The 27,077-nt window shown below is 35.1% G+C and overlaps 1 protein-coding gene across 1 annotated transcript in view; it reads left to right on the forward strand.

Moving 5' to 3' along the window:
• abca5 (ATP-binding cassette, sub-family A (ABC1), member 5) overlaps positions 1–18,168 on the forward strand; it is a 75,438-nt gene extending 57,270 nt beyond the window's left edge. The window contains exons 29-37 of the mRNA XM_059325116.1: positions 3,375–3,466; positions 5,511–5,686; positions 9,618–9,693; positions 10,828–10,922; positions 12,465–12,584; positions 12,688–12,840; positions 14,128–14,207; positions 14,295–14,350; positions 15,541–18,168. Of these exons, the coding sequence (XP_059181099.1) occupies positions 3,375–3,466; positions 5,511–5,686; positions 9,618–9,693; positions 10,828–10,922; positions 12,465–12,584; positions 12,688–12,840; positions 14,128–14,207; positions 14,295–14,350; positions 15,541–15,681 (989 nt within the window). The 3' untranslated portion in view covers positions 15,682–18,168. The remainder of the gene's footprint in view (positions 1–3,374; positions 3,467–5,510; positions 5,687–9,617; positions 9,694–10,827; positions 10,923–12,464; positions 12,585–12,687; positions 12,841–14,127; positions 14,208–14,294; positions 14,351–15,540) is intronic.
• Positions 18,169–27,077: the final 8,909 nt, after the last annotated feature.

A 27,077-nucleotide genomic window follows, 5' to 3' on the forward strand; every position in this document is an offset into this window, starting at 1 on the left:
TTGCCATTTTACGCCCTTTTTTGGTAATTTTATGTTTCTTTTTGGTCATTTTACGTCCTTTTTTTGGTAATTTTCATATATTTCCTTGGTGTTTTATGTCTCTTTTTGGTCATTTTACGTCCTTTTTATTGGTAATTTTCGTCTATTTCCTTGGTGTTTCATGTCTCTTTTTGGTCATTTTGTGCCTTTTTTTTGGAATTTTACATCCTTTTGTGGTAATTTTATGTAATTACTTGGTATTTTGTGTCTCTTTTTGGTAATTTTGTGGGGTTTTCTGGTCATTTTACATCCTTTTTGGTCATTTTCATGTATTTTGTTGGTGTTTAATGTATCGTTTTGGTCATTTTTCGTATTTTCTTGGTTATGTTGTGTCTTTTGGTCATTTTGTGAATTTTTTGCCATTTTACGCCCTTTTTTGGTAATTTTATGTCTCTTTTTGGACATTTTTCGTCCTTTTTTTGGTAATTTTCATCTATTTCCATGGTGTTTTATGTCTCTTTTTGGACATTTTACGTCCTTTTTATTGGTAATTTTCATCTATTTCCTTGGTGTTTTATGTCTCTTTTTGGTCATTTTGTGCCTTTTTTTTTGTCATTTTACGTCCTTTTTTGGTAATTTTATGTAATTACTTGGTATTTTGTTTCTCTTTCAGCTACAGAGGCTGAAAAATCTATTATTTAGTAGAAGAGTTGACACTTTTTTTTCCAGAATTTTTCCAGAATTTCCAGAAAATTAGAGGCTTATTTTAAAATCGCCCAGCGATTTTTCAGGCCTCAATGGGTTAAAGTCTTGGATATGTCAAAGATTAGAAACAAAATTTATTTGATTGCATTAGTATTTTTATGTAGTAACAGATACTCCCTCTGGTGACCCTCGTGGCCAAAAATGCCTCATAGACTTCCATTCAAACTGCTTTTTTTTTTTTATCTCACTGCCATTATGGCATAAAAACATACATTCTGTGATGTCAGCATTTCATTTTGAAGAAATGGGTCACCAGAGGGAGTATCTATTACTACATCAAAAATACTAATGCAATTAAATTAATTTTGTTGCTAATCTTTGACATATCCAAGACTTTAATCACCACCAAAACCCCAGCTCCCTACTATTTATTTTATGGAAAATAATTCATTTTCGAAGAAATTATGGAAAACTTCAAATATATAAACTGGCATATTATAGTGGAAAAGTATCACAAAACAGATACAATATTCAAGATACACAAAAAGAGGTCCTTGGTTCTAACAGCAACTGCGTAGTTTTCCTATTCCTGTTACTATTATACCTAATGGTGGTGCGTCAGGTCTCTTGATTTCCTGTTTTATTCCAAATGGTGCCCTGGGATTTCCTAAATCAGAGCTGCTCTGATCTTAATCAAGCAGGAGTTTCCTGTAAAGAGACTGAGACTGTTGGTCAGATTTCTGTGTGTTTGTCAAATAATATGTGATGCATTTTTAAACTGCTATATGTCTGATATTATAAAGGGTTAAAATATATTAACAAAAATATTAAGGGTTAAAATATATTAACAAAACAATATTATATTATATATATATATATTTATATATTTATATTTATTTATATTTATATATTTATATATATATATTATTATATTATTATATTATATATATTATTATATATTATTATATTATATATATATTATTATATTATTATATTATATTATATATATATTATTATTATATTATTATATTATATATATTATTATATTATATTATCAATATTAATATTAAGGGTTAAAATATATTAACAAAACAATATTATATTAATATTCTGATATTATAAAGGGTTAAAATTCCGAAAATTACTTAATATTTGGTAGTTTTGAACAAGTCTGAAATTGTTATAGAGATTTATGGGGGAAAAGTCTGAAAAAATATTGATGTATGGGGATTTAATAGCAGTTTTAGCAGTGTCACCAGAGGGTGGTAAATTTGAGGAAGACATAAAGGTTAATGGCATGGTTATCAAGTTCAGTTTTTTAGTGCATTATGAGAGCATTCATAGTGAATTATAATGCTCATTATAATCAATCATAATGCATTATGACTGCACTCATAAACACATATAAAGCTTCATGATGCACTATATCAACAGTTATAAATATAGCTTATAATGACTTATAAATCCAAGTGTCTTATGAGTGCTCTTGACTGGTTATAAACTACAGGCTGACTGATGAGGCTTATAATAATGTTTTATTTACTATTAATGATAACAACAAAAATAGCTGATAAAAGTTTAATTTAAGAGCTGATATCTAGACGTTTTCCATGGTTTTATTGATAATGATTTTGGTTATTATCAAGGAACCATGGAAAATATTTTTTATTTTCTTATTTATTTATCTATTTGCTTTTTTCATGTCTTTGTAAGTCATTTTGTGTCTTTTTTTGGTCATTTTGTGTCTTTTTTTAGTCCTTTAGTCCAACATAAAATGTGATTTTGAATCTTTTTTTACTTTCAAAACACTATCATGCTCAATAAAGAATTTTAAATGTTGCAAATGTGCATTAATTTCAGAGTACACTGAGACATTAAACTGCATAATAATAATTAAAATAATAAAAATCATGATGTTTCATTGTTGGCATTGTTAGCTATACTGCATTATAGATGCGTCTCTATGAACCTCACTTTACTTAAAGCATACATTGATCATTTATTTATACTTATGGCATCCTATGAGTCCTTATAACAATTGATTGTTGAGGTGTGTGTATAGAGGGGTATGAGTAGTTGTAATGTATTATAAGCCTCATCAGTCAGCCTGTAGTTTATAACCAGTCAAGAGCACTCATAAGACACTTGGATTTATAAGTCATTATAAGCTATATTTATCACTGTTGATATAGTGCATCATGAAGCTTTATATGTGTTTATGAGTGCGCTCATAATGCACTATAGATGTAGTCTTCATAGAAAGTGTTACCGAATGTTGTGTCTTTTGGTCATTTTGTGAATTTTTTGCCATTTTACGCCCTTTTTTGGTAATTTTATGTCTCTTTTTGGACATTTTTCGTCCTTTTTTTGGTAATTTTCATCTATTTCCATGGTGTTTTATGTCTCTTTTTGGACATTTTACGTCCTTTTTATTGGTAATTTTCATCTATTTCCTTGGTGTTTTATGTCTCTTTTTCGTCATTTTGTGCCTTTTTTTTGTCATTTTACGTCCTTTTTTGGTAATTTTATGTAATTACTTGGTATTTTGTTTCTCTTTCAGCTACAGAGGCTGAAAAATCTATTATTTAGTAGAAGAGTTGACACTTTTTTTTCCAGAATTTTTCCGAAACTTGTAACGAAGTTCTGCCAGTTTTTGTTTCAGGAAGAATAAAAAAGTTCTGTTTGTTCAGGTGAAGTTCTGGGACTGTTGGGCCCCAACGGAGCAGGAAAGAGCACCATCATGCACATGTTGTCAGGGGACACTGAGCCCACTGCAGGCCAGGTACAGTACACATATTAATATACTGTTAATTATTAATCATATCAATAGATACTGGCAGTGGTGGAAGAAGTATTCAGATTCCTTACTTAAGTAAAAGTACCAATACCACACTGTGAAATTACTCCACTACAAGTAAAAGTCCTGCATTCAAAACTTACTGAAGTAAAAGTACAAAAGTATCAGCATCAAAATGTACTTAAAGTATCAAAAGTAAAAGTACTCGTTTTGCAGAATGACCCCACTCAGATTGTTAAATATATTCTCAATATATGATTTGATGATTATTATTGATGCATTTATATAAGCAGCATTTTTATTTTCTCAAGGTAGGGCTCATTTTAACTATTTAATATGCTTTTATGAGGTCTAATTTAGAAAATGTCACTTTAAACTTTAAACCGATCATGTTTTTCATGTTAAATCCTGATCTGAAAAGTAACTAAAGCTGCTGGCTATATGTAGTGGAGTAAAAAGTATAACATTTGCCTCTAAATGTAGTGGAGTAGAAGTATAAAGTTACATAAAATGGAAATACTCAAGTAAAGTACAAGTACCTCAAAATTTTACTTAAGTACAGTACTTGAGTAAATGTACTTAGTTACATTCCACCACTGGATACTGGAGACACTCAATGTACTAATGTGATGTATGAACAAGTCTATATGAGCATAATCTGACTTCTGATGATTCTATTTCTACCTGATATTTAAACACTTCAATAGAAAATCAATCATGGAAATTATTATTATTTACATGGCTGGAAAAATGTGATTGTTCTATAATGCAGTAGTAGAGAGGTGACCCCCAATCTAACGTCATGTTGTCTCACTGAACAGAATCTCACAGTTCAGATTATACAAACTCAGTTGATACGATGAATTTTGGACAAATAATGAAGCAGACAACAACTAAAACATCTCTCTGTCTGTGCATTTATATATATATTTTTATATTTGATTGTTCCTTTTAATCTAAGTCCTTTGCTATCAGTTTAAAGGTCCATTCTGACCTCCTGAGTGTGTTACAGTCAGCTTCAAGACAGAGACTCCTTGGAAAGTAACAACTTGATACTTTGGGATTTGTTAGAAAAGACACAAAATGACCCAAAAAAGAATCAAAATTGACCACAAAATGATCAAAAAAAGACACAAAATGACCAAAAAATTACATAAAAGTAAGCAAAAAATGACTCAAATTGACCACAAAATGACAAAAAATTACCATAAAAAGACACAAATTGACCAAAAAAAGACACAAAATGACAAAAAAAATACACAAAATTACCAAAAAAGACACAAATTGTCCACAAAATGATCCAAAAGACACAAAATGATCCAAAAAAAACCCATAAAATTAAGCAAAAAAGGACTCAAATTGACCACAAAATGACAAAAAATTACCATAAAAAGACACAAATTGACCAAAAAAAGACACCAAATGACAAAAAAATACACAAAATGACCAAAAAAGGAAACAAAATGACCAAAAAAGACACAAATTGACCACAAAATGATCCAAATTGACCACAAAAAGACATTAAATGACCCAAAAAAAGACACAAATTGATTAAAAAAACACACACAAAATGACCCCAAAAAAGACACAAATTGACTAAAAAAAGACACAAAATGACTATTAAAAACACAAAATGACCCCAAAAAAAGACACAAATTGACTAAAAAAAGACATAAAATGATCAAAAAAGACACAAAATGACCAAAAAGACACAAAATGACCCAAAAAAAATTCATTGAATGACCAAAAAGACTAAAACACATGAACACTTGAACACAGTGGAGACAGAGCTGACTTCCTGAATGATTTGGCGACCCCCAGAAATCATCTGCTATAACAGCTGCTATAAAGCATCAGCAGCTCTTTGTTGTTGTTGTGACCAGTCCTTGGAGCTTTATAAGCATGCTGTGAGTGTGTGTGTGTGTGTGTGTGTGTGTGTGTGTGTGTGTGTGTGTGTGTGTGTGTGTGTGTGTGTGTGTGTGTGTGTGTGTGTGTGTGTGTGTGTGTGTGTGTGTGTGTGTGTGTCCAGGTGCTGATGGGGGACTACAGCACCGAGTTTCGTCCCGTGGACTCTCCTGTGGAACATGTGGGCTACTGTCCTCAGGTCAACCCTCTGTGGCCCAGAATCACCCTGCAGGAGCACCTGGAGATCTACGCCGCCATCAAGGGCCTGAGAGGACACGACGTCCCCGGGATCATCAAACGGTGACACACTCTCTTCACTGCATATACAGGGACATCATTTATCGCTCTTTTGGTCACTTTACATCCTTTTTATTGGTCATTTTCATCTATTTCCATGGTGTTTTATGTCTCTTTTTGGTCATTTTGTGCCTTTTTTTGTCATTTTACATCCTTTTTTGTCATTTTATGTCTCTTTTTGGTCATTTTACATCCTTTTTTTGGTCATTTTATGTCTCTTTTTGGTCATTTTACATCCTTTTTATTGGTAATTTTCATCTATTTCCATGGTGTTTTATGTCTCTTTTTGGTCACTTTACTTCCTTTTTTGGTCATTTTATGTCTCTTTTTGGTCATTTTGTGCCTTTTTTTTGTCATTTTACATCCTTTTTTGGTAATTTTATGTCTCTTTTTGGTCATTTTATGTCCTTTTTTGTCATTTTATGTCTCTTTTTGGTCATTTTACTTCCTTTTTTGGTAATTTTCATGTATTTCGTTGGTGTTTTATCTCTCTTTTTGGTCATTTTGTGCCTTTTTTTGTCATTTTACGTCCTTTTTATTGGTAATTTTCATCTATTTCCATGGTGTTTTATGTCTCTTTTTGGTCATTTTACGTCCTTTTAATTGGTAATTTTCATCTATTTCCATGGTGTTTTATGTCTCTTTTTGGTCATTTTACATCCTTTTTTGGTAATTCCCATGTATTTCGTTGGTGTTTTATGTCTCTTTTTGGTCATTTTGTGCCTTTTTTTTGTCATTTTACATCCTTTTTTGGTAATTTTCATGTATTTTGATGGTGTTTTATGTCTCTTTTTGGTCATTTTACGTCCTTTTTTGGTCATTTTATGTCTCTTTTTGGTCATTTTACATCCTTTTTTTGGTCATTTTATGTCTCTTTTTGGTCATTTTACATCCTTTTTTTGGTCATTTTCATCTATTTCCATGGTGTTTTATGTCTCGTTTTGGTCATTTTACGTCCTTTTTTGGTCATTTTATGTCTCTTTTTGGTCATTTTACATCCTTTTTTTGCTCATTTTATGTCTCTTTTGGGTCATTTTACATCCTTTTTTTGGTCATTTTCATCTATTTCCATGGTGTTTTATGTCTCGTTTTGGTCATTTTACGTCCTTTTTTGGTCATTTTATGTCTCTTTTTGGTCATTTTACATCCTTTTTTTGGTAATTTTCATCTATTTCCATAGTGTTTTATGTCTCTTTTTGGTCATTTTGTGCCTTTTTTTTTGTCATTTTACATCCTTTTTTGGTAATTTTATGTCTCTTTTTGGTCATTTTACTTCCTTTTTTGGTAATTTTCATGTATTTCGTTGGTGTTTTATGTCTCTTTTTGGTCATTTTACATCCTTTTTTGGTAATTTTATGTCTCTTTTTGGTCATTTTACTTCCTTTTTTGGTAATTTTCATGTATTTCGTTGGTGTTTTATCTCTCTTTTTGGTCATTTTGTGCCTTTTTTTGTCATTTTACGTCCTTTTTATTGGTAATTTTCATCTATTTCCATGGTGTTTTATGTCTCTTTTTGGTCATTTTACGTCCTTTTAATTGGTAATTTTCATCTATTTCCATGGTGTTTTATGTCTCTTTTTGGTCATTTTACATCCTTTTTTGGTAATTCCCATGTATTTCGTTGGTGTTTTATGTCTCTTTTTGGTCATTTTGTGCCTTTTTTTTGTCATTTTACATCCTTTTTTGGTAATTTTCATGTATTTTGATGGTGTTTTATGTCTCTTTTTGGTCATTTTACGTCCTTTTTTGGTCATTTTATGTCTCTTTTTGGTCATTTTACATCCTTTTTTTGGTCATTTTATGTCTCTTTTTGGTCATTTTACATCCTTTTTTTGGTCATTTTCATCTATTTCCATGGTGTTTTATGTCTCGTTTTGGTCATTTTACGTCCTTTTTTGGTCATTTTATGTCTCTTTTTGGTAATTTTACGTCCTTTTTTGGTCATTTTATGTCTCTTTTTGGTCATTTTACATCCTTTTTTTGGTCATTTTATGTCTCTTTTTGGTCATTTTACATCATTTTTTTGGTCATTTTCATCTATTTCCATGGTGTTTTATGTCTCTTTTTGGTCATTTTACGTCCTTTTTTGGTCATTTTATGTCTCTTTTTGGTCATTTTACATCCTTTTTTTGGTAATTTTCATCTATTTCCATAGTGTTTTATGTCTCTTTTTGGTCATTTTACTTCCTTTTTTTGGTAATTTTCATCTATTTCAATGGTGTTTTATGTCTCTTTTTGGTCATTTTACTTCCTTTTTTTGGTCATTTTCATCTATTTCCATGGTGTTTTATGTCTCTTTTTGGTCATTTTACATCCTTTTTTTGGTCATTTTCATGTATTTCGTTGGTGTTTTATCTCTCTTTTTGGTCATTTTGTGCCTTTTTTTGTCATTTTACATCCTTTGTTGGTCATTTTCATCTATTTCCATGGTGTTTTATGTCTCTTTTTGGTCATTTTACATCCTTTTTTGGTAATTTCCATGTATTTCGTTGGTGTTTTATCTCTCTTTTTGGTCATTTTGTGCCTTTTTTTGTCATTTTACATCCTTTTTTGGTAATTTTCATCTATTTCCATGGTGTTTTATGTCTCTTTTTGGTAATTTTACGTCCTTTTTTTGGTAATTTTCATGTATTTCGTTGGTGTTTTATCTCTCTTTTTGGTCATTTTGTGCCTTTTTTTGGTCATTTTACGTCCTTTTTTTTGGTAATTTTCATGTATTTCGTTGCTATTTTATGTCTCTTTTTGGTAATTTTGTGTATTTCCTTGGTATTTTGTTTCTCTTTTGGTAATTTTTATGGGTTTTTCTGGTCATTTTGTGCCTTTTTTTGTCATTTTACGTCCTTTTTTGGTAATTTTACGTATTTTCTTGGTATTTTGTGTCTCTTTTTGGTCATTTTGTGGGGGCTTTTGGTCATTTTACATCCTTTTTTGGTAAATTTCATGTATTTCCATGGTGTTTTATGTCTCTTTTTGGTCATTTTACGTCCTTTTTTGGTAATTTTCATCTATTTCCATGGTGTTTTATGTCTCTTTTTGGTCCTTTTGTGCCTTTTTGGGGAATTTTACGTCCTTTTTTGGTAATTTTATGTAATTACTTTGTATTTTGTTTCTCTTTTGGTAATTTTACGTCCTTTTTATTGGTAATTTTCATGTATTTCATTGGTGTTTTATCTCTCTTTTTGGTCATGTTTTGTATTTTCTTGGTTATGTTGTGTCTCTTTTGGTCATTTTGTGAATTTTTTGTCATTTTACGCCCTTTTCTGGTAATTTTATGTCTCTTTTTGGTCACTTTACTTCCTTTTTATTGGTAATTTTCATGTATTTCGTTGCTATTTTATGTCTCTTTTTGGTCATTTTGTGGGGTTTTCTGGTCATTTTTACATCCTTTTTTGGTAAATTTCATGTATTTCGTTGCTATTTTATGTCTCTTTTTGGTAATTTTGTGTATTTCCTTGGTATTTTGTTTCTCTTTTGGTAATTTTTATGGGTTTTTCTGGTCATTTTGTGCCTTTTGTTGTCATTTTACATCCTTTTTTGGTCATTTTACATATTTTCTTGGTATTTTGTGTCTCTTTTTGGTAATTTTGTGGGGTTTTCTGGTCATTTTACATCTTTTTTGGTCATTTTCATGTATTTTGTTGGTGTTTTATGTATCTTTTTGGTTTTATGCATTTTTTGTCATTTTATGCCCTTTTTTGGTAATTTTATGTATTTCCTTGGTATTTTGTGTCTCTTTTGGTAATTTGTGTCTTTTTGGTTATTTTTGTGTCTTTTTCATCATTTTGTGTCTTTTTGGTCATTTTATGTACGTTCTTGGTAACAAAGGTAGATAAATCCATTTACACTCACTGAGCTGTTTAAATAGACAGGATGTTGTTCCCTAATGATGGAGGAGTTTCAGCTGCTAACAGTCTTTTTATTCTGCTGTGGTCAGTGTGGTGAACGCTCTGGAGCTGAAGGATCACCTGAACAAACAAGCCAAGACCCTTTCAGCAGGACTCAAGAGGAAGGTGAGAAGCTTTAGTGATTTAAAATTAAAGAGTTGGACACACTGCAACAAAGGTGTTTATTCTAAAAACCAGATCAAACAGTAAATCTGAGGGAAATGATCTTGCTGCATGGACAGATAATTTACCTTGACAAGATTTATTACATTAAGATTATTAAATCTAGAAATAAGCATGTTGAACACTTAAAATAATAAATGAACTCTTAAAACCAGATAAAGTAAAGCTGCCAGCAGTGATGAACTGGCCCGAGCAGAGTGACCTGATGATTATTTGGTTCTTACCTTTTTTTGTTGATTTTACAACTTTTGTGTCTCTTCTTTTGGTGTTTTTTTGTCTTTTTATGTCTGTTTTTTGGTCATTTTACGTCTTTTGGTCCTTTTTTAGTCATTTTATGTCTTTTTGTGTCTTATTTTGGTCTTTTTTTTGTCTTTTTTGTGCCTTTTTTGTGTCTTTTTTTGGTAATTTTGTGTAGAAAAGAGATAAATGAAAGCTGCCAGCAGTGATGAACTGGCCCGAGCAGAGTGACCTGATGATTATTTGGTTCTTACCTAGATTAAAAAAAAACTTTTTGTGTCTTTTTTTGTTGATTTTACAACTTTTGTGTCTCTTTTTTTGTGTCTTTTTATGTCTTTTTTTTGGTCATTTTACGTCTTTTGGTCCTTTTTTAGTCATTTTATGTCTTTTTGTGTCTTATTTTGGTCTTTTTTTTGTCTTTTTTGTGCCTTTTTTGTGTCTTTTTTTGGTAATTTTGTGTAGAAAAGAGATAAATAAAAGCTGCCAGCAGTGATGAACTGGCCCCAGCAGAGTGACCTGACAATTATTTGTTTCTTACCAAGATAATAAAAACTTTAGATTTAGAAGTGGTAGATAATTTATCTTGTTTTAAGAGTTAATTTCTTATTTTAAGTGTTCAACATGCTTATTTCTAGATTTAATAATCTTAATTTAATAAATCTTGTCAAGGTAAATTATCTGTCCATGCAGCAAGATCATTTCCCTCAGATTTACTGTTTGATCTGGTTTTTAGACTAAACACCTTTTTGCAGTGCGTGACTCAGCTCCACCTTCAGATAAAAAATGCCACAAACAGCAGAAAACATTTGTGGATTGACTAACCTGTTGTCTTGGTTCCAGTTGTGCTTCGCCTTGAGTATGATCGGGAATCCTCAGATCGTCTTACTGGACGAGCCGTCATCAGGGATGGACCCCAAGTCTAAACAACGCATGTGGTGAGACATATAATGTATATTAACATGACAATAACACTCCTGTCAAACAAAGGTTTGGGTACTATTTTGTCTTGTTTTTATTTAAACTAGTGCAGTAACTGTAGGAAGTATGTATTCATATAGTGGGAGATTAAGTAGATTTTTCAATTCTGTCCAAATGAGGTTGTGTGTGAAAGTGGGATGTACAATGAGGTGTAATACTCTTGCTAGTATAACCTTAAAAAACACAGAAACGCTATCTTTCTGTCCATATTTTCCTTTAAGCTGTCGTTAATAAAGTTTTTACTGTTTTCAATGGATCAAACTGATGCAGAAGAAAGGGCTTAAATCTTAGCTTAGCATGCTAATGGTGAGATAGCACATTACGCAACATGCTGCACTAAAAGTACATTAACATGAACCCAATTAGCTGATATACTATATTACATGTAAGTATCTCATATCAAATGATTATGGGCATTACACTAAGCAACATGAATGTCATCCCTGAATTACATAGTAATGCAACATAAGAAGTGAATAAAGCTAAATCTACACTTAGCATGCTAATCACGCTACAACAATGTCTGCAACTCCATAAAACTCTTACTGTTCATAAGGTACCACACCATCCAGCACATACACACTGAACATTGATATTCTCTGGAAACTATTAGAATATTATTGTTAAATGGAACCTTGTGGCCACTTTAAAACTCCTAAAGATAGGTAGGATAAATAGACTTCAGATGAGATGAGTCAGGGTGGAAATCCAGAGAGAATTACTGTGTTACTGACCAGGTGGAGGCCTATCACACAAGGGGGCGGAGCTCCCCTAAAAGGGGGATGGGGCTCCTCTAAAGGGGGCGGGGCTTCCCAAAAAGGGCGCGGGTCTCCCCTAAAAGGCGTCCGATCAGAAACAGTGCAATGCCGCAACACGTCCTACGTTAATAATATTTAGAAAAATGAATTCAGAGATCTTCAAAATCGAGGATGCACACCTAATCTGATGTCAGTTTGACTAACACACACACACGCACGCTTCTTGTTTTTATAGCTAGATGTAATGTATTTTAATAGGGACTTTCAATCTTGTTCTTTCAACGTTAATTCCTATCCAAAACAGCAGCTCAAACACAATACCGAAAGAAATGCCACAAATAAAAAAAAATTACTTTGTATTTAGCCGCTTAAAAACGTATAGGTCAAATTGTGAAAGTTCTTTGAATAAAACAAGAAGACACATGCTGGAAAAAAGCAGAATCAGTTTGCCATTTTGACAGGAAACTACAAGCTTCTCCTAATAGGACTGAATCAGAATACTGATCAACAGCTTCATTGTAACATGAACAATATTTATTCACATCTGTCAGTTATTGAAGCATTTTTTTGTCGCTTTCAACAGTGATCTCATATTAAACTGTTTAATTTTCTCTAAGGCACAAACACAATTTATTAGTGATCCAGTCGCATCGGTTTAATTGTGTTTTCCACCACAATAATTAATATATCTTCATAAACGATGTGGTAAAAGAAGGCTAAGGCGGTGTGTCCTGTGTGTAGGAGGGCCATTCGTGCTGCTTTCAAGAACCGCCAGCGTGGAGCCATCCTCACCACCCACTACATGGAGGAGGCGGAGGCCGTGTGTGACCGGGTGGCCATCATGGTGTCCGGCCAGCTGAGGTCAGTTCTCTCTGCTGCTGTTGTTGTTGTTGTTGTTGTTGTTGTTCTTTCACATATTCACATGTCTGGATCGATGAACGATGGGTCCATTTTCCTCCATCAGATGTATCGGATCCATCCAACATTTAAAAGGGAAATACGGTCGGGGTTACAGTCTGGAGGTGAAACTCCGAGAGGAGCTGACGGGGCTCCAGCAGGTGGCGCTACTGCACAAAGAGATCCTCCGAATCTTCCCTCACGCTGCCCGCCAGGAGAGGTGAGATCCATTCAGATCCATTCAGGTCCATTCAGATCCATTCAGGTCCATTCAGATCCATTCAGATCAATTCAGGTCCATTCAGGTTCATTCAGATCCATTCAGGTTCATTCGGATCCATTCAGGTTCATTCGGATCCATTCAGGTTCATTCGGATCCATTCAGATCCATTCAGATTCATTCGGATCCATTCAGGTTCATTCGGATCCATTCAGGTTCATTCGGATCCATTCAGGTTCATTCAGATCCATTCAGATCCATTCAGGTTCATTCAGGTCCATTCAGATCCATTCAGGTCCATTCAGGTTCATTCGGATCCATTCAGGTTCATTCGGATCCATTCAGGTTCATTCGTTTCCATTCAGGTTCATTCAGATCCATTCAGATCCATTCAGGTTCATTCGGGTCCATTCAGATCCATTCAGGTCCATTCAGATCCATTCAGATCCATTCAGATCCATTCAGGTCCATTCAGGTCCATTCAGATTCATTCAGATCCATTCAGATCCATTCAGGTCCATTCAGATCCATTCAGATCCATTCAGGTCCATTCAGATCCATTCAGATCCATTCAGATCCATTCAGATTCATTCAGATCCATTCAGGTCCATTCAGATCCATTCAGGTCCATTCAGATCCATTCAAATCCATTCAGATCCATTCAGATCCATTCAGATCCATTCAGATCCATTCAGATTCAGTCAGGTCCATTCAGATCCATTCAGATCCATTCAGATCCATTCAGGTCCATTCAGATTCATTCAGATTCATTCAGGTTCATTCAGATCCATTCAGATCCATTCAGATCCATTCAGGTTCATTCAGGTCCATTCAGATCCTTTCCGGTCCATTCTCCTCAATGAGCCTGTAGGTGTGTTGAAACATACAAAAGACTGGAAGCATGAAAGTAAATCTTTGGCTCTGAAATGGAAATAATCAACCAAAATATGGGCGGCTGTGGCTCAGCTGGTAGAGCGGCCGCCCACCGATCGGAGGGTTGGTGGTTCGATCCCCGACCTCGGCAGCCTACATGTCGAAGAATCCTTGAGCGAGATACTGAACCCCAGATTGCTCCTGATGCTGCGTTCATCGGTGTGTGAATGAATTCCCAATGGTGGCAGGTGGCAGTGTTTAGGGTAGCTTCTGCCACCAGTATGAATGTGTGGGTGAATGAGTCAGTCTGTAGTGTAAAGAGCTTTGAGTGGTTGCAAAGCGACTAGAAAAGCGCTATATAGGTGCAGGTCCATTTACCATTTACCATTCTATTGGCTGGTGTTTTGTTTGCAGCTTTGCTACTCTGATGGTTTACAAGATCCCCATGGAGGACGTCAAGTCACTGTCAAAGTCTTTCTCTCAGCTAGAAAGTGGTGAGTCACACACACACACACACACACCCACACACACACTTGTGTGATTGTGTAATTGATCTTCTTAATCTCTCTTTATCTTATCAGCCAAGCAAACCTTCAACTTTGAAGAGTACAACTTCTCCCAGTCGACCTTGGAGCAGGTATGTGATATATGATCACATTTGTTATACATCAATTATTTTTATGTTTTGTTTATTACTTTGTCATTCTGCTTCATAATCAGTTAATCATTTTTATTAGGGCCGCGGGGCAATCGCACCGAGCACTGGTCCCATAAAGCAATAGCTGTAGGGACCAGTGCTCCTGCAGCAATCTCTCCCAGCTGCAGAGCCGGAGGGGATGTTAACCCCTTAGTGTCCAGTCTGCATATTGCTAACAGGCTAACAGTTAGCTCTGTAGCAGTACAGTGTGTATGTGCTAAAAGGCTAACAGTTAGCTCTGTAGCAGTACAGTGTGTGTGTGTGTGTGTGCTAACAGGCTAACAGTTAGCTCTGTAGCAGTACAGTGTGTATGTGCTAAAAGGCTAACAGTTAGCTCTGTAGCAGTACAGTGTGTATGTGCTAACAGGCTAAAAGTTAGCTCTGTAACAGTACAGTGTGTATGTGCTAACAGGCTAACAGTTAGCTCTGTAGCAGTACAGTGTGTATGTGCTAAAAGGCTAACAGTTAGCTCTGTAGCAGTACAGTGTGTATGTGCTAACAGGCTAACAGTTAGCTCTGTAGCAGTACAGTGTGTATGTGCTAACAGGCTAACAGTTAGCTCTGTAGCAGTACAGTGTGTGTGTGCTAATAGGCTAACAGTTAGCTCTGTTGCAGTACAGTGTGTGTGTGTGCTAACAGGCTAACAGTTAGCTCTGTAGCAGTACAGTGTGTATGTGCACACTGCACACATTTTTTTGGTCATTTTGTGTCTTTTTGTAATAATTTTGTGTCTTTTGTCTTTTTGGTAATTTTGTTACTTTTTTAAGTAATTAAGTACTTTTTCTGTCATTTTGTGTCTTTTTGTAATAATTTTGTGTCTTGTCTTTTTGGTAATTTTGTTACTTTTTTAAGTAATTTAGTACTTTTTCTGTCATTTTGTCTCTTTTTAAAAAAATAATTTTGTGTCTTTCTTAAGTAATTTAGTGTTTTTTTTGGTCATTTTGTGTCTTTTTTTTTTCAGTAATTTAGTTTTTTTCTCTCATTTTGTGTCTTTTTTAAGTAATTTTGTGCCTTTCTTTGGTCATTTTGATACTGCCTCCAGCGGCCCCCAGGTATTTTGAGTTTGAGACCCCTGCCCTAAAGGAAACACGGCTGTAGCCTCATGGTCCTCCTCTCTGTCTGTCCTGCAGGTGTTCATGGAGTTTGCCAAGGAGCAGGAGAACGAGGAGGAGGAGGTCGGTTCCCTCAGCACAACGTTCCAGTGGCAGCGTCTCCGCCAGGACGGCTCCGTCCCCGTTAACCACACAGACAGCATCGTGCACCAGCTCTGAACTCACAGCTGAGAGGGGACAGGACCAGGACCAGGACCCACCAGGACCAGGACCAGGACCGACCCCCCCGACCCACCGGGCCTCTTAGCGCCTGAGGGCCCCACCACGCCAGCACTCGTTAGCTCCACACAAACCCACCGCCACCGCCCTGAAACGGATGGACAGACCCGGGTGGGAGCGAGCGTAGTGTGTGTGTGTGTGTGTGTGTGTGTGCATGTATGTGTGTGTGTGTGTGTCTGGGTCTGAGGTGTGTGTGTGTAGCCCTCCTCCACTGGTGCTCCGTGTTTTCTCCGACCCCTGACCCAGGGGCCCGTGGTCTTTCTCGACACCTCCTCCTCTTTCTAACGGGGTTTTTTATCTTCACAGGGAGTCAGTGAAAGGAAAAAAAAAAATCTATATCTCTATAAATAATATGTAATATTTCTGCTTTGTAATCCTTTCCATCCGTCGTCCTCTGCAGGAGGTTAACAGCCGTGTGTTGGCTCGTCCCTTCAGATGTTTCTGTCTGTCGTGTTCCTCAAACTGTTTTTTACCAGAACTAGGATCCATCCACGATTTTACCAAAGCAGCACATCTCTGAACCACAAACTACCACAAACTACCATACTACTAACACTACCACACCACCACACTACTAACACCTCCTCACACGGACTGACACGTACCTGTTGTTGTTGTTTTGGTGTCAGTAGCATGTGCAATAGTTTGCATACTAGTCCTACTGTTGATGTGAGGCAATGGAACGAGGAGATAATGTACGGGTTGAAATATGTGCCACCAGAAACTAAATTTGAATTATTTGTATTTGAATTTGAATTGCTTAACTTGAAGAATTGCATTAAAAAACTGAATTTTTGAATCACGTAATTTGAATTTGTATTGTTCAGTTTGAATCATTGCATTGAAAAACTGAATCTGAATTGTAATTTAAAAATTGTATTTATTATTTTTGAACTGAACATTCAGTTCTCACAATTCAGATTCAGTTCGAAAAGTTGAATTTCAATTTTCTGCGACGAACATCCGGGTAGTTGAGGCAGAGCAATCGAGCACAGAAAACGGAGGTGCTGATTGGCCGAAGAGGCGCTATGGCAACTGGGTAGCAACAAATGTTACAAAAAAAAAAACAGAGGTGCTGATTGGCCGAAGAGGCGCTATGGCAACCAGGTAGCAACAAATGTTACAAAAGAAAACAGAGGTGCTGATTGGCCGAAGAGGCACTATGGCAACCAGGTAGCAACAAATGTTACAAAAGAAAACAGAGGTGCTGATTGGCCGAAGAGGCACTATGGCAACGGGGTGGCAACAAATGTTACAAAAAAAAACGTAGGTGCTGATTGGCCGAAGAGGCGCTATGGCAACCGGGTAGCAACAAATGTTACAAAAAAAAAAACAGAGGTGCTGATTGGCCGAAGAGGCGCAATGGCAACCAGGTAGCAACAAATGTTACAAAAAAAAAGAAAACGGAGGTGCTGATTGGCCGAAGAGGCACTATGGCAACGGGTAGCAACAAATGTTACAAAAGAAAACAGAGGTGCTGATTGGCCGAAGAGGCGCTATGGCAACCGGGTAGCAACAAATGTTACAAAAAAAAACGGAGGTGCTGATTGGCCAAAGAGGCGCTATGGCAACCGGGTAGCAACAAATGTTACAAAAGAAAAAAAAACAGAGGTGCTGATTGGCCGAAGAGGCGCTATGGCAACCGGGTAGCAACAAATGTTACCAAAAAAAACGGAGGTGCTGATTGGCCGAAGAGGCGCTATGTTCGTCGCAGAAAATTTAAATTGAATTTTGCAAACTGAATCTGAATTGTGAGAACTGAATGTTCAGTTCCAAACTAATAAATTAAATTTCAAATTACAATTCAGATTCAGTTTTTCAATGCAATGATTCAAACTGAAAAATACAAATTCAAATTATGTGATTCAAATTCAGTTTTTTAATGCAATTATTCCATTTAACCCTCTGGGCTCTGAGCCTATTTTGGCCGTTTTTGAATACTTTTGATTTTGCCCTTCATGTACCACATAAAAAAATGTTTACTATACTCATATTTAGTATCCATGTTTTCTTCACCTATATGATCTGACAGTTATTTAACTACTTTATCAACATATTGAGCCCAAAAATGATGAAATCCGAGTTGAAAAATTATACTATTTAATACAATAAAAACCACAAATATGCTCAATGAACTGTTTTGGAACTTGAAAATGTAAACACAGGATACAAATATGAACATATAAAAAGGTAAAAATAAAAATAAAACTATATACAAAAAAGTCCCATTAAAACATGTATATTAATAGACTTTTTTCCCTTTGTTAGCTGCACTAGCTAACCTCGCTCAAATTAAAACGATCATATCTTTGGTTTTACATGAGCTAGGAATGTCAAACAAAAACTGGGAGAAAGTTTCAGGTCTGAACTTTGGAGTGAAGTTGATAGCAGCGCTCCATGTGACCTGGTTTTTTTGTTAAACGTCACGTGATCTGATCAGGACGCCACCATCAGAGACCCCAGAGGGTTTTAAGCAATACAAATTCAAATATAAATGATTGAAATTCAGTTTCTGGTGGCTCATATCTCATCCCAGAGGAGAAGTCTTGTTGAAACACTGGCAGAGAAGAGATGCACAGAGTCTCTAGAAGCCCCCCGACTTCACTAACAACTTGTTTTCTTTCTGTGAGGTTGAAGACCAGAGTCCCTTCTTCTCCTCTTTTACACCAGCATGCACATCTAAACGTTCCAACTCCTCATCCTGCAGGAGCGAGTGTTTCAGCATGCAGGCTTGTGTTGAGGCTGATGATGATGATTTAGTCGTGGATAGGTGGTCTTTGGCCCGGTGGTCTTCCTCTCTGCAGGTTTAGCTTTGAACTAGAACCCGTAGCTTGGGAATGTAGTGTAGAATATGCACACCAGTACATGTAGCACACTGCCCTCGCCAGACGTTAGCCAGGGCCCATGACCTCAGGTTGGGAGAGCTGGAGCTGCTGTTCACATCGAGGAAGGGCTTTTTGAAACGCTCTTTTTATTGGAAGCCCATTTCTGCCAGTAAAAGAGATAATAAATGATATAAAAACAACTTAAAAAAGAACTTAAAAATCCTGTAAATCATTCAAATGAGGAACTTTCTCAGAGGATAATCAGTCATTTTGAGTTTGTCATTATTTTTAGGGGTGCAAACCACAAGATGCAAACAATACTAGAGCTGCAACAATTATTCGAACAATAATCGATTATTTAATTAATCGTCAACTATTTTGATAATCGAATAATTGGTTTGTGCATTGGTCTGAGACAAGACAATAAGTCTCTGTTTCTTTGTTCCTTTATGACAATAAACTGAATATCTCTTTGGTTTGTGGACAAAACAAGAGATTTGAGGACGTCATCTTGTTATCTGCCACAATTATTCGATTCATCGAACAATAATCGATTATTAAATTAATCGTCAACTATTTTGATAATCCAATAATTGGTTTGAGCAGTTTTTTTTAAAGACAAAAAGTCCAAATTCTCTGATTTCAGCTTCTTCAATGTGAATATTTCTGGTTTCTTTGTTCCTTTATGACAATAAACTGAATATCTCTTTGGTTTGTGGACAAAACAAGAGATTTGATTAATCGATAATGAAAATAATCGTTAGTTGCAGCCCTACACAATCCAATATACCAACTCATTAGACAACTATACAACAACTGCTGAGATTATAAAGTCTGCCACAATATGATTTAGACTATGATTTACGATATCATACGTCCATTTAACACAATCACGTACTATATAATATCTAACCTGCATAAAGGAGCTAAAATATGATTTGGCATTATTGTCACTAAGCTCTTTGAGATACTACCTCATTATTTTGACTTGCAGGATCGTTTTTTTGTCCTTTTATTGACAGAAATCAGCTTCCGAACGTGTCTCCGCCCTGTTTGATGAAGATTTTTGATAACATGTTGAATGTAAGTTTGGTTGAACTGAGCAGCGATCTGCTGCGTCACTCTGTTTCACTTTGGTGCCACTTTTTAGTCACGCAGCTGTTGTTGTGTTACTCTGTCTAGCCTGTTGGGTGTGTGTGTGTCTGTGTGTGTGTGTGTGTGTGTATATATATGTACATGCAGGTGCGTTGTTGGTGCAAAACCTTTCAGCAAACCCATAAATTGTAATTTTTTTCGCGACATTCAGGTGAGAGGATGACGAAGGGAATTTAAGACACTTTGTTGAGGAATCTGTGATGTTGGCTCCAGTTTTTAATGGTTTCTGATCATAAATAGACCTGCAGGGTTTATGTTTGTCTACACAGCTTCTTCATTACAACGTCTGCAGGCTTGTTGAGCACAAAGAGGTGGACAAAATAACAGGAACAGTTAGTGCAACAACACAAACTCTTCCTTCGGAAGTCCACATCAGAAGGATCACTGGACTGATTTAATCACTCTGACACGCGTCTTTGTTTGATCCTGTGAGACGGATTTTAATTTAAGAGGAAGTTTGTCTATTTGTCAGAAAACAAAGAAGCTAAAACTTTATTTTAAAGCAAACTGAAAGGTTTTGGATGAGAAGTAGTGGTGGGGTTTTGTTTTTTACACAATTTGTCTGGGAGACGTTAGGGTCATGTGTTTCTGCAGCAGCTTCCATTTATACCAGGGGGCGGCAACCTTTGGTCCGGCAACCTTTGGTTCGGCAACCTTTGGGGCGGCTACCTTTATGGCCAAAAAAAAAGGGAAAAGATGTGGGAATGGAGCCGCAAACCTCTTTCAAACCTTAGAATGACGATAAAACAGCCTACTAAGTCTAAACTAGCTTTATTAATAGGTCATAATTAGCATTTGTTGTTTGATTGATTCTGGCATAAAGCAGTGAGAACCAAAGTGCAAATTTGGGCGGCAACCTTTGGGGCGGCAACCTTTATGTGCAAAAGAGCCACTGTTGGCCAAAAAAAAGGGAAAAAATTTGGAAAATGGAGCCGCAAACCTTCTTTCAAACCTCACAATGAGGATAAAGCAGCCTGCTAAGTCTAAACTAGCTTTATTAATAGGTCATAATTAGCATTTATCAATATGATTCTGGCATAAAGCAGTGAGAACCAAAGTGCAAATTTGGGGCGGCAACCTTTGGGGCGGCAACCTTTATGTGCAAAAGAGCCACTGTTGGCCAAAAAAAAAGGGGAAAAATGTGGAAAATGGAGCCGCAAACCTTCTTTCAAACGTCAGAATGAGGATAAAACAGCCTACTAAGTCTAAACTAGCTTTATTAATAGGTCATAATTAGCATTTATCAATATGATTCTGGCATAAAGCAGTGAGAACCAAAGTGCAAATTTGGGGGCGGCAACCTTTGGGGCGGCAACCTTTATGTGCAAAAGAGCCACTGTTGGCCAAAAAAAAGGGAAAAAATTTGGAAAATGGAGCCGCAAACCTTCTTTCAAACCTCACAATGAGGATAAAACAGCCTACTAAGTCTAAACTAGCTTTATTAATAGGTCATAATTAGCATTTATCAACATGATTCTGGCATAAAGCAGTGAGAACCAAAGTGCAAATTTGGGGCGGCAACCTTTGGGGCGGCAACCTTTATGTGCAAAAGAGCCACTGTTGGCCAAAAAAAGGGAAAAAATGTGGGAATTGAGGCGCAAACCTTCTTTCAAACCTCGTAATGAGGATAAAACAGCCTACTAAGTCTAAACTAGCTTTATTAATAGGTCATAATTAGCATTTATCAATATGATTCTGGCATAAAGCAGTGAGAACCAAAGTGCAAATTTGGGGTTTACACACATGGGTCAAAAATGACTTTAATAATAATAATTTGTACTGTACTTATGCTGAATACTTGGACTAATAAATGATACAATATATTTATTTTAAAGATGTATAATAATAAAAACAGACATGAAATAACATTGAAAATGGATATGGGTCATACAAAAATGGATTTTATTCAAAAAGTAAGAAATGAAAACATAAAATTAGGACGTATGATGATCAAAAACAAGTTGATTGAGGAAAACCTGGTATATTGAATGATGAAATTAATTTATTGCAAAGATATAGAAAATAAAAACACATCAAAGGGTTAATGTGTCGTAGACTTTTTGAAGCTATGATGCACATTTAAATTGACCAAAAAGTAAAAAAAAAAGTTTTGATGCGGTATAAAAGCTGCACATTTTTACAATTGAAGAACACAAATTGCTTCGGTTCTACACCAATATTAAATACAAATTAAAACGTAAACAAATCACTGTTTTCTTTGGTATAAATGTTGCCGCTGCAGGTTGCCGACTCCTGATTTATCCGTTTTATTTTTATGTGCTGTTTGTATATAATTTACTGACGTTGAAGCTGATTTATTATGTATGGGTTGTTTGTTTTTTTGTTTTTTTGAGTGTTTGTGAAGCTGATTGACTTTGTGAAGATGCACTACAGACGTTAGAGCACATGACATAAACTAAAGATTCATAAACACTAACATGAGAACATGTGGGAGTGATGCCTGAGGTCCTTTAAATGTGAAAACTATTTAAATGCTGTCAACATTGTTTTTGTACACATGTAGCCTTTTTTCCCTTTTTTATCAGGGGGCAAACTAAAACACTGGCTCTGCATTTAGTTGAACATGTGATATGGAGGCTCCACGGGCTTTATGGGATGTCATATATATATATATATATAAATATAAATATATATACACACAGTACACATTTTATATTTGCTTTCCCAAGTGCAATGTAGAATATTTATCCACAAATGCAAACATTATTTGATATTTTTTTCGTACTCTAACATTCATGTGTGTCAGTAACATGTAGCCGCCCACAAAACACCACAAAAACACCACAAAACATCACAAAACACCACAAAACATCACAAAACATCACATCACAAGAGCTTTTTCACTCCCAAAAGCATCAAAAAGGTGTTTAAAAACCAGATCAAACAGTAAATCTGAGGGAAATGATCTTGCTGCATGGACAGATAATTTACCTTGACAAGATTTATTAAATTAAGATTATTAAATCTAGAAATAAGCATGTTGAACACTTAAAATAAGAAATTAACTGACACACTTCTTGTGTCTCCTCTCCTGTAAAACCAGATAAATGATCTAACACTTCTAAATCTAAAGTTTTTTTTTATCTTGGTAAGAACCAAATAATCATCAGGTCACTCTGCTCGGGCCAGTTCATCACTGCTGGCAGCTTTACTTTATCTCTTTTGTATCTCTTTTTTTTTGGTCATTTTGTAACCAAAAGAAGATGCAAAAAGACACAAAATGAACAAAAAAGAGACCAAAAAGACAAAGAAAAACAAGACAAAAAAGACACAAAAAGGCATTAAAAGACAAAAAAAAAAAACACAAAAAAGACACAAAAAATAAATTAATTAAAGCTGCCAGCTGCCATTTTACATCTTTTTGTGTCTTTTGTTTCTTTTTTTGTCTTTTTGGTGTCTTTTTTGGTCTTTTTGTTTCTTTTTATGGTCATTTTGTGTCTTTTTACATCTTCTTTTGGTCACAAAATGACCAAAAAAAAGACAAAAAAATGTACAAAAGAGATAAAGTAAAGCTGCCAGCAGTGATGAACTGGCCCGAGCAGAGTGACCTGATGATTATTTGGTTCTTACCAAGATAAAAAAAAAACGTTAGATTTAGAAGTGTTAGATCATTTATCTTGTTTTAAGAGTTAATTTCTTATTTTAAGTGTTCAACATGCTTATTTCTAGATTTAATAATCTTAATGTAATAAATCTTGTCAAGGTAAATTATCTGTCCATGCAGCAAGATCATTTCCCTCAGATTTACTGTTTATCTGGTTTTTAGACCTTTTTTTTTTCAGTGTGTAACTCTAGTTTGAAGTTTTTTCATGAAGACAAACCAAACGATTCTTTTGGAGCATTTAATTAATTGGCGGTGAAAGTGGAGCAGGTTTCATTTAGTTGTTTTTTTTTCCTGGTGGTGGTAAAATTGCACTATTTCTGGGAAATGTTATAAACTTTCTTTATATTATTATGCAATCTTTGTAAGATGATGTGTGCACTGATTTTATTTTTTAAAGACTGTGGTTTAGCTGTGTGCTGTATTCTCCTCCTGTATCAGCCTGTCTGATGGACACACGTCATTAATGAACTCTGTGGTCTCAACACGGCCTTTTCATCAATAAATGTTCATCTAACTTCTTGTTTCCCTTCTTTTTTATTTTTATTGACAGACCAGAAAGCCACATACTGATCTGGATAATCAGTAGTGTTGGGACAACGAAGCCTCCTGAAGCTTTTCCTTTATTTTTGACCCACTAGATCAGGGGTCTCAAACTCACATTACCTGGAGGCAGTATCAGAATGACCACAAAAAGAAACAAAATGACCAAAAAAAGACAAAATGACCCAAAAAAGACACAAAATGACTAAAAAAAGACACAAAATGACTAAAAAAAGACAAAATGACCAAAAAAAGACACAAAATGGCTAAAAAAAGACACAAAATTACTAAAAAAAGACAAAATGACCAAAATTACTAAAAAAAAGAGACACAAAATTACTATTAAAAAAAGACACAAAATGACCCAAAAAAGACACAAAATGACCAAAAAAAAGACACAAAATTACTAAAAAAAGACACAAAATGACCAAAAAAAGACACAAAATGGCCAAAAAAAGACACAAAATGACCAAAAAAAGACACAAAAAGACTTTAAAAAAAAGACACAAAATGACCAAAAAATGACTAAAAAAAAAGACACAAAATTACTAAAAAAAAGAAACAAAATTACCAAAAAAAACACACAAAATGACAGGAAAGAAAACTAAGTTACTTAAAGAAGAAACAAAAGGACCAAAAAAGACACAAAATTATTTTAAACAAGACACAAAATTATTTTTTTTTAAAAAGACACAAAATTATTAAAAAAGACTCAATTATTTAAAAAAAAGACACAACATTACAAAAAAAAGTGAATATTAATGAGACAGGCCCAAAATGATCTGAGCTGCTGGAGCTGCAGAAGGAGGCTGAGAGAGCAGATGAACAACTGAACTGAGATCATTTTAGAATGTAAAACTACAAATTTATCTCCTTTTAGGTGTCAAAACTTGAATAACAACACAACAAAGGTGAACAATATGGAGCTTTAAAAGTTAAAACACATTTTATCCTGCATCCTTTAACCCTTTATCAGGCAAAGAACTATATTTGGTAACTTCAGATAATATTTCAAGAAAAAAATTGCAAATTTACTACATTAAAGTGGCAAATCTACAAGAAAAAAAGTCGCAGATTTAAGAGATTTAAAGTGGCAAATCTGTGCGAAAAAGTCACAGATTCACGAGAAAAAAGTGGGAAAAAAGCAACTTTTTTCTCCCAGATTCACCACTTTAACCCTTAATAGGACACTCATTGAAATACTTGCAAATTCCAAATTTCAACCCTAGAGAATATTGGAGGATATTACATACAGCCAGAATGTGTAAAAAAAAAACATACGAAAATAATATTTTGAGAAAAAAGTTTACAAGATTAAAGTAGCAAACCTACGAGAAAAAAATGTGTAGATTTATGAGATTTAAAGTGGTGAATCTGGGAGAAAAAAGTTGCTTTTTTCCCACTTTTTTCTTGTAAATCTGCAAATTTTTTCGCACAGATTTGCCACTTTAAATCTCTTAAACCTGCGACTTTTTTCTGGTAGATTTGCCACTTTAATCTAGTAAATTTGCAACTTTTTTCTCTAAATATTACCTGAAGTTACCAAATCTAGTTCTTTGCCTGATAAAGGGTTAAATGACTGTGGTTGTTTGAGTTGCCAGCAGTCAGCAGTGATACAGGAAGGACTCTGGCCTCTGGGGGCGACTCTGAAGAAAGGATCCTTGACACTTTGTTCAACTCTCGTTTACAACAGAGCTCATTTCTCTTTTAAACTCACTGCTCATTTCAACTTTTAGCAGGCAAACTCTTCTGAGTCAACAGGTAAACATTAAGACAATAGATTAGAGTTTTCTTCCTTGTTGACTTCACTAAGATTTAAGAGTTTAGTAGCATGTATATGTGTCAGGAATGTGTCTGTAATAAATCCTTTTATCAACTAAGAGCACAAACCAAATCTTGGCTGTAAAAGCAACAAGTGATAGAAAACTCTGACCTTTGAACTTTCCTCATTAAAACAGCTTTTGTTGGAGAAATGAGAGACTGACTGACAAATGTTCTTCTGCTCTCAACATGAACAGTGAACTTTGTGTTGTTTCAGGAGAACAGCCTCAGTTATATCTCATATTAGTCTCATCATTTATCCATCAGCTTTATATCAAACCCTGGAATTAAGACCAGAAGAAAATACTTTCTTTATGTTTGTTTATTCATTATCTAAACAGTTTTTTCACACATCCCATCAGTGAAGTTTGTTAAATGATTTTTGTTCAGTGATTTCTTGTACAGATTCACTTCATCCACACAATCAATCAGTTTGATCAGAATCTCAGAGATATACAAGATAATAATGACAATTTCCTTATTGATTATGAACATGATAATTATAGTTGTATAATACATCATAAAGCCTCATTTGTGTTTTGATTATAACAGCAACATTTGGTCTAACAAACAAATAAATGTAGATATAATTCTAGTTTTTTTTACACATATTCTTTGAATATCTGGAGCTTTCTCTCTTCAGACCCATGCATAAAAGAAAAACAACAACAACAACATACAAATATTCAACAAACATTTGGAGAGAAATGTACATTTTCCTGCAGAGAAATATGAGTTGAGGTGAACAACAGTCATCATGAGCAGTGAAAGCCTCCGTGGCTCAACAGACACAGGAAGGAAAGTCAAACATCTACAGAACAACTAATGAGCAGATGTCAAAGCCCCGCCCATAATGTTTGATTGACAGCTGATCTCTGCAGAGAAGAAATGCCACAACGATGAGCTCTCAGCAACAAACATGGAAAGAAATCAGTTTAAAGATCCCTTATTGTAGAAAAACACCAGTTACAAGTCTTGTGATTATAAAGCAGGTGCAGTTGCAATAAAAATACTGTGAAAATATATTTTCTGACTGCTTCCTAAAAATCTGTCACTCAAAGAAGCTGCTCCTATAGGATACGGCAGTATACACATTATCGTGTCCGACTCTAAATGTACAACCTGTAAGTGAACCAGTAATATATTTCATGTTTGAGTCAGAGGGAAGCATCATCAGGCTCTAACATGTAAAGTCTGACAACATCTTCCTCAGCGGTGGCCATCGTCTTTTTACATTCACCGGTGAGTTTAACCTGCAAACCGCTAACTGTGGCTAGCTTGGCCGGGTGTCACTCAAGACTGTCAGCCAATCAGAAGAAAGGCTCATGAATATTAATGAGACAGGCCCAACATGATCTGAGCTGCTGGAG

The sequence above is a fragment of the Centropristis striata genome, chromosome 21 (assembly GCF_030273125.1).
Source record: "Centropristis striata isolate RG_2023a ecotype Rhode Island chromosome 21, C.striata_1.0, whole genome shotgun sequence".
NCBI lineage: Eukaryota > Metazoa > Chordata > Actinopteri > Perciformes > Serranidae > Centropristis > Centropristis striata.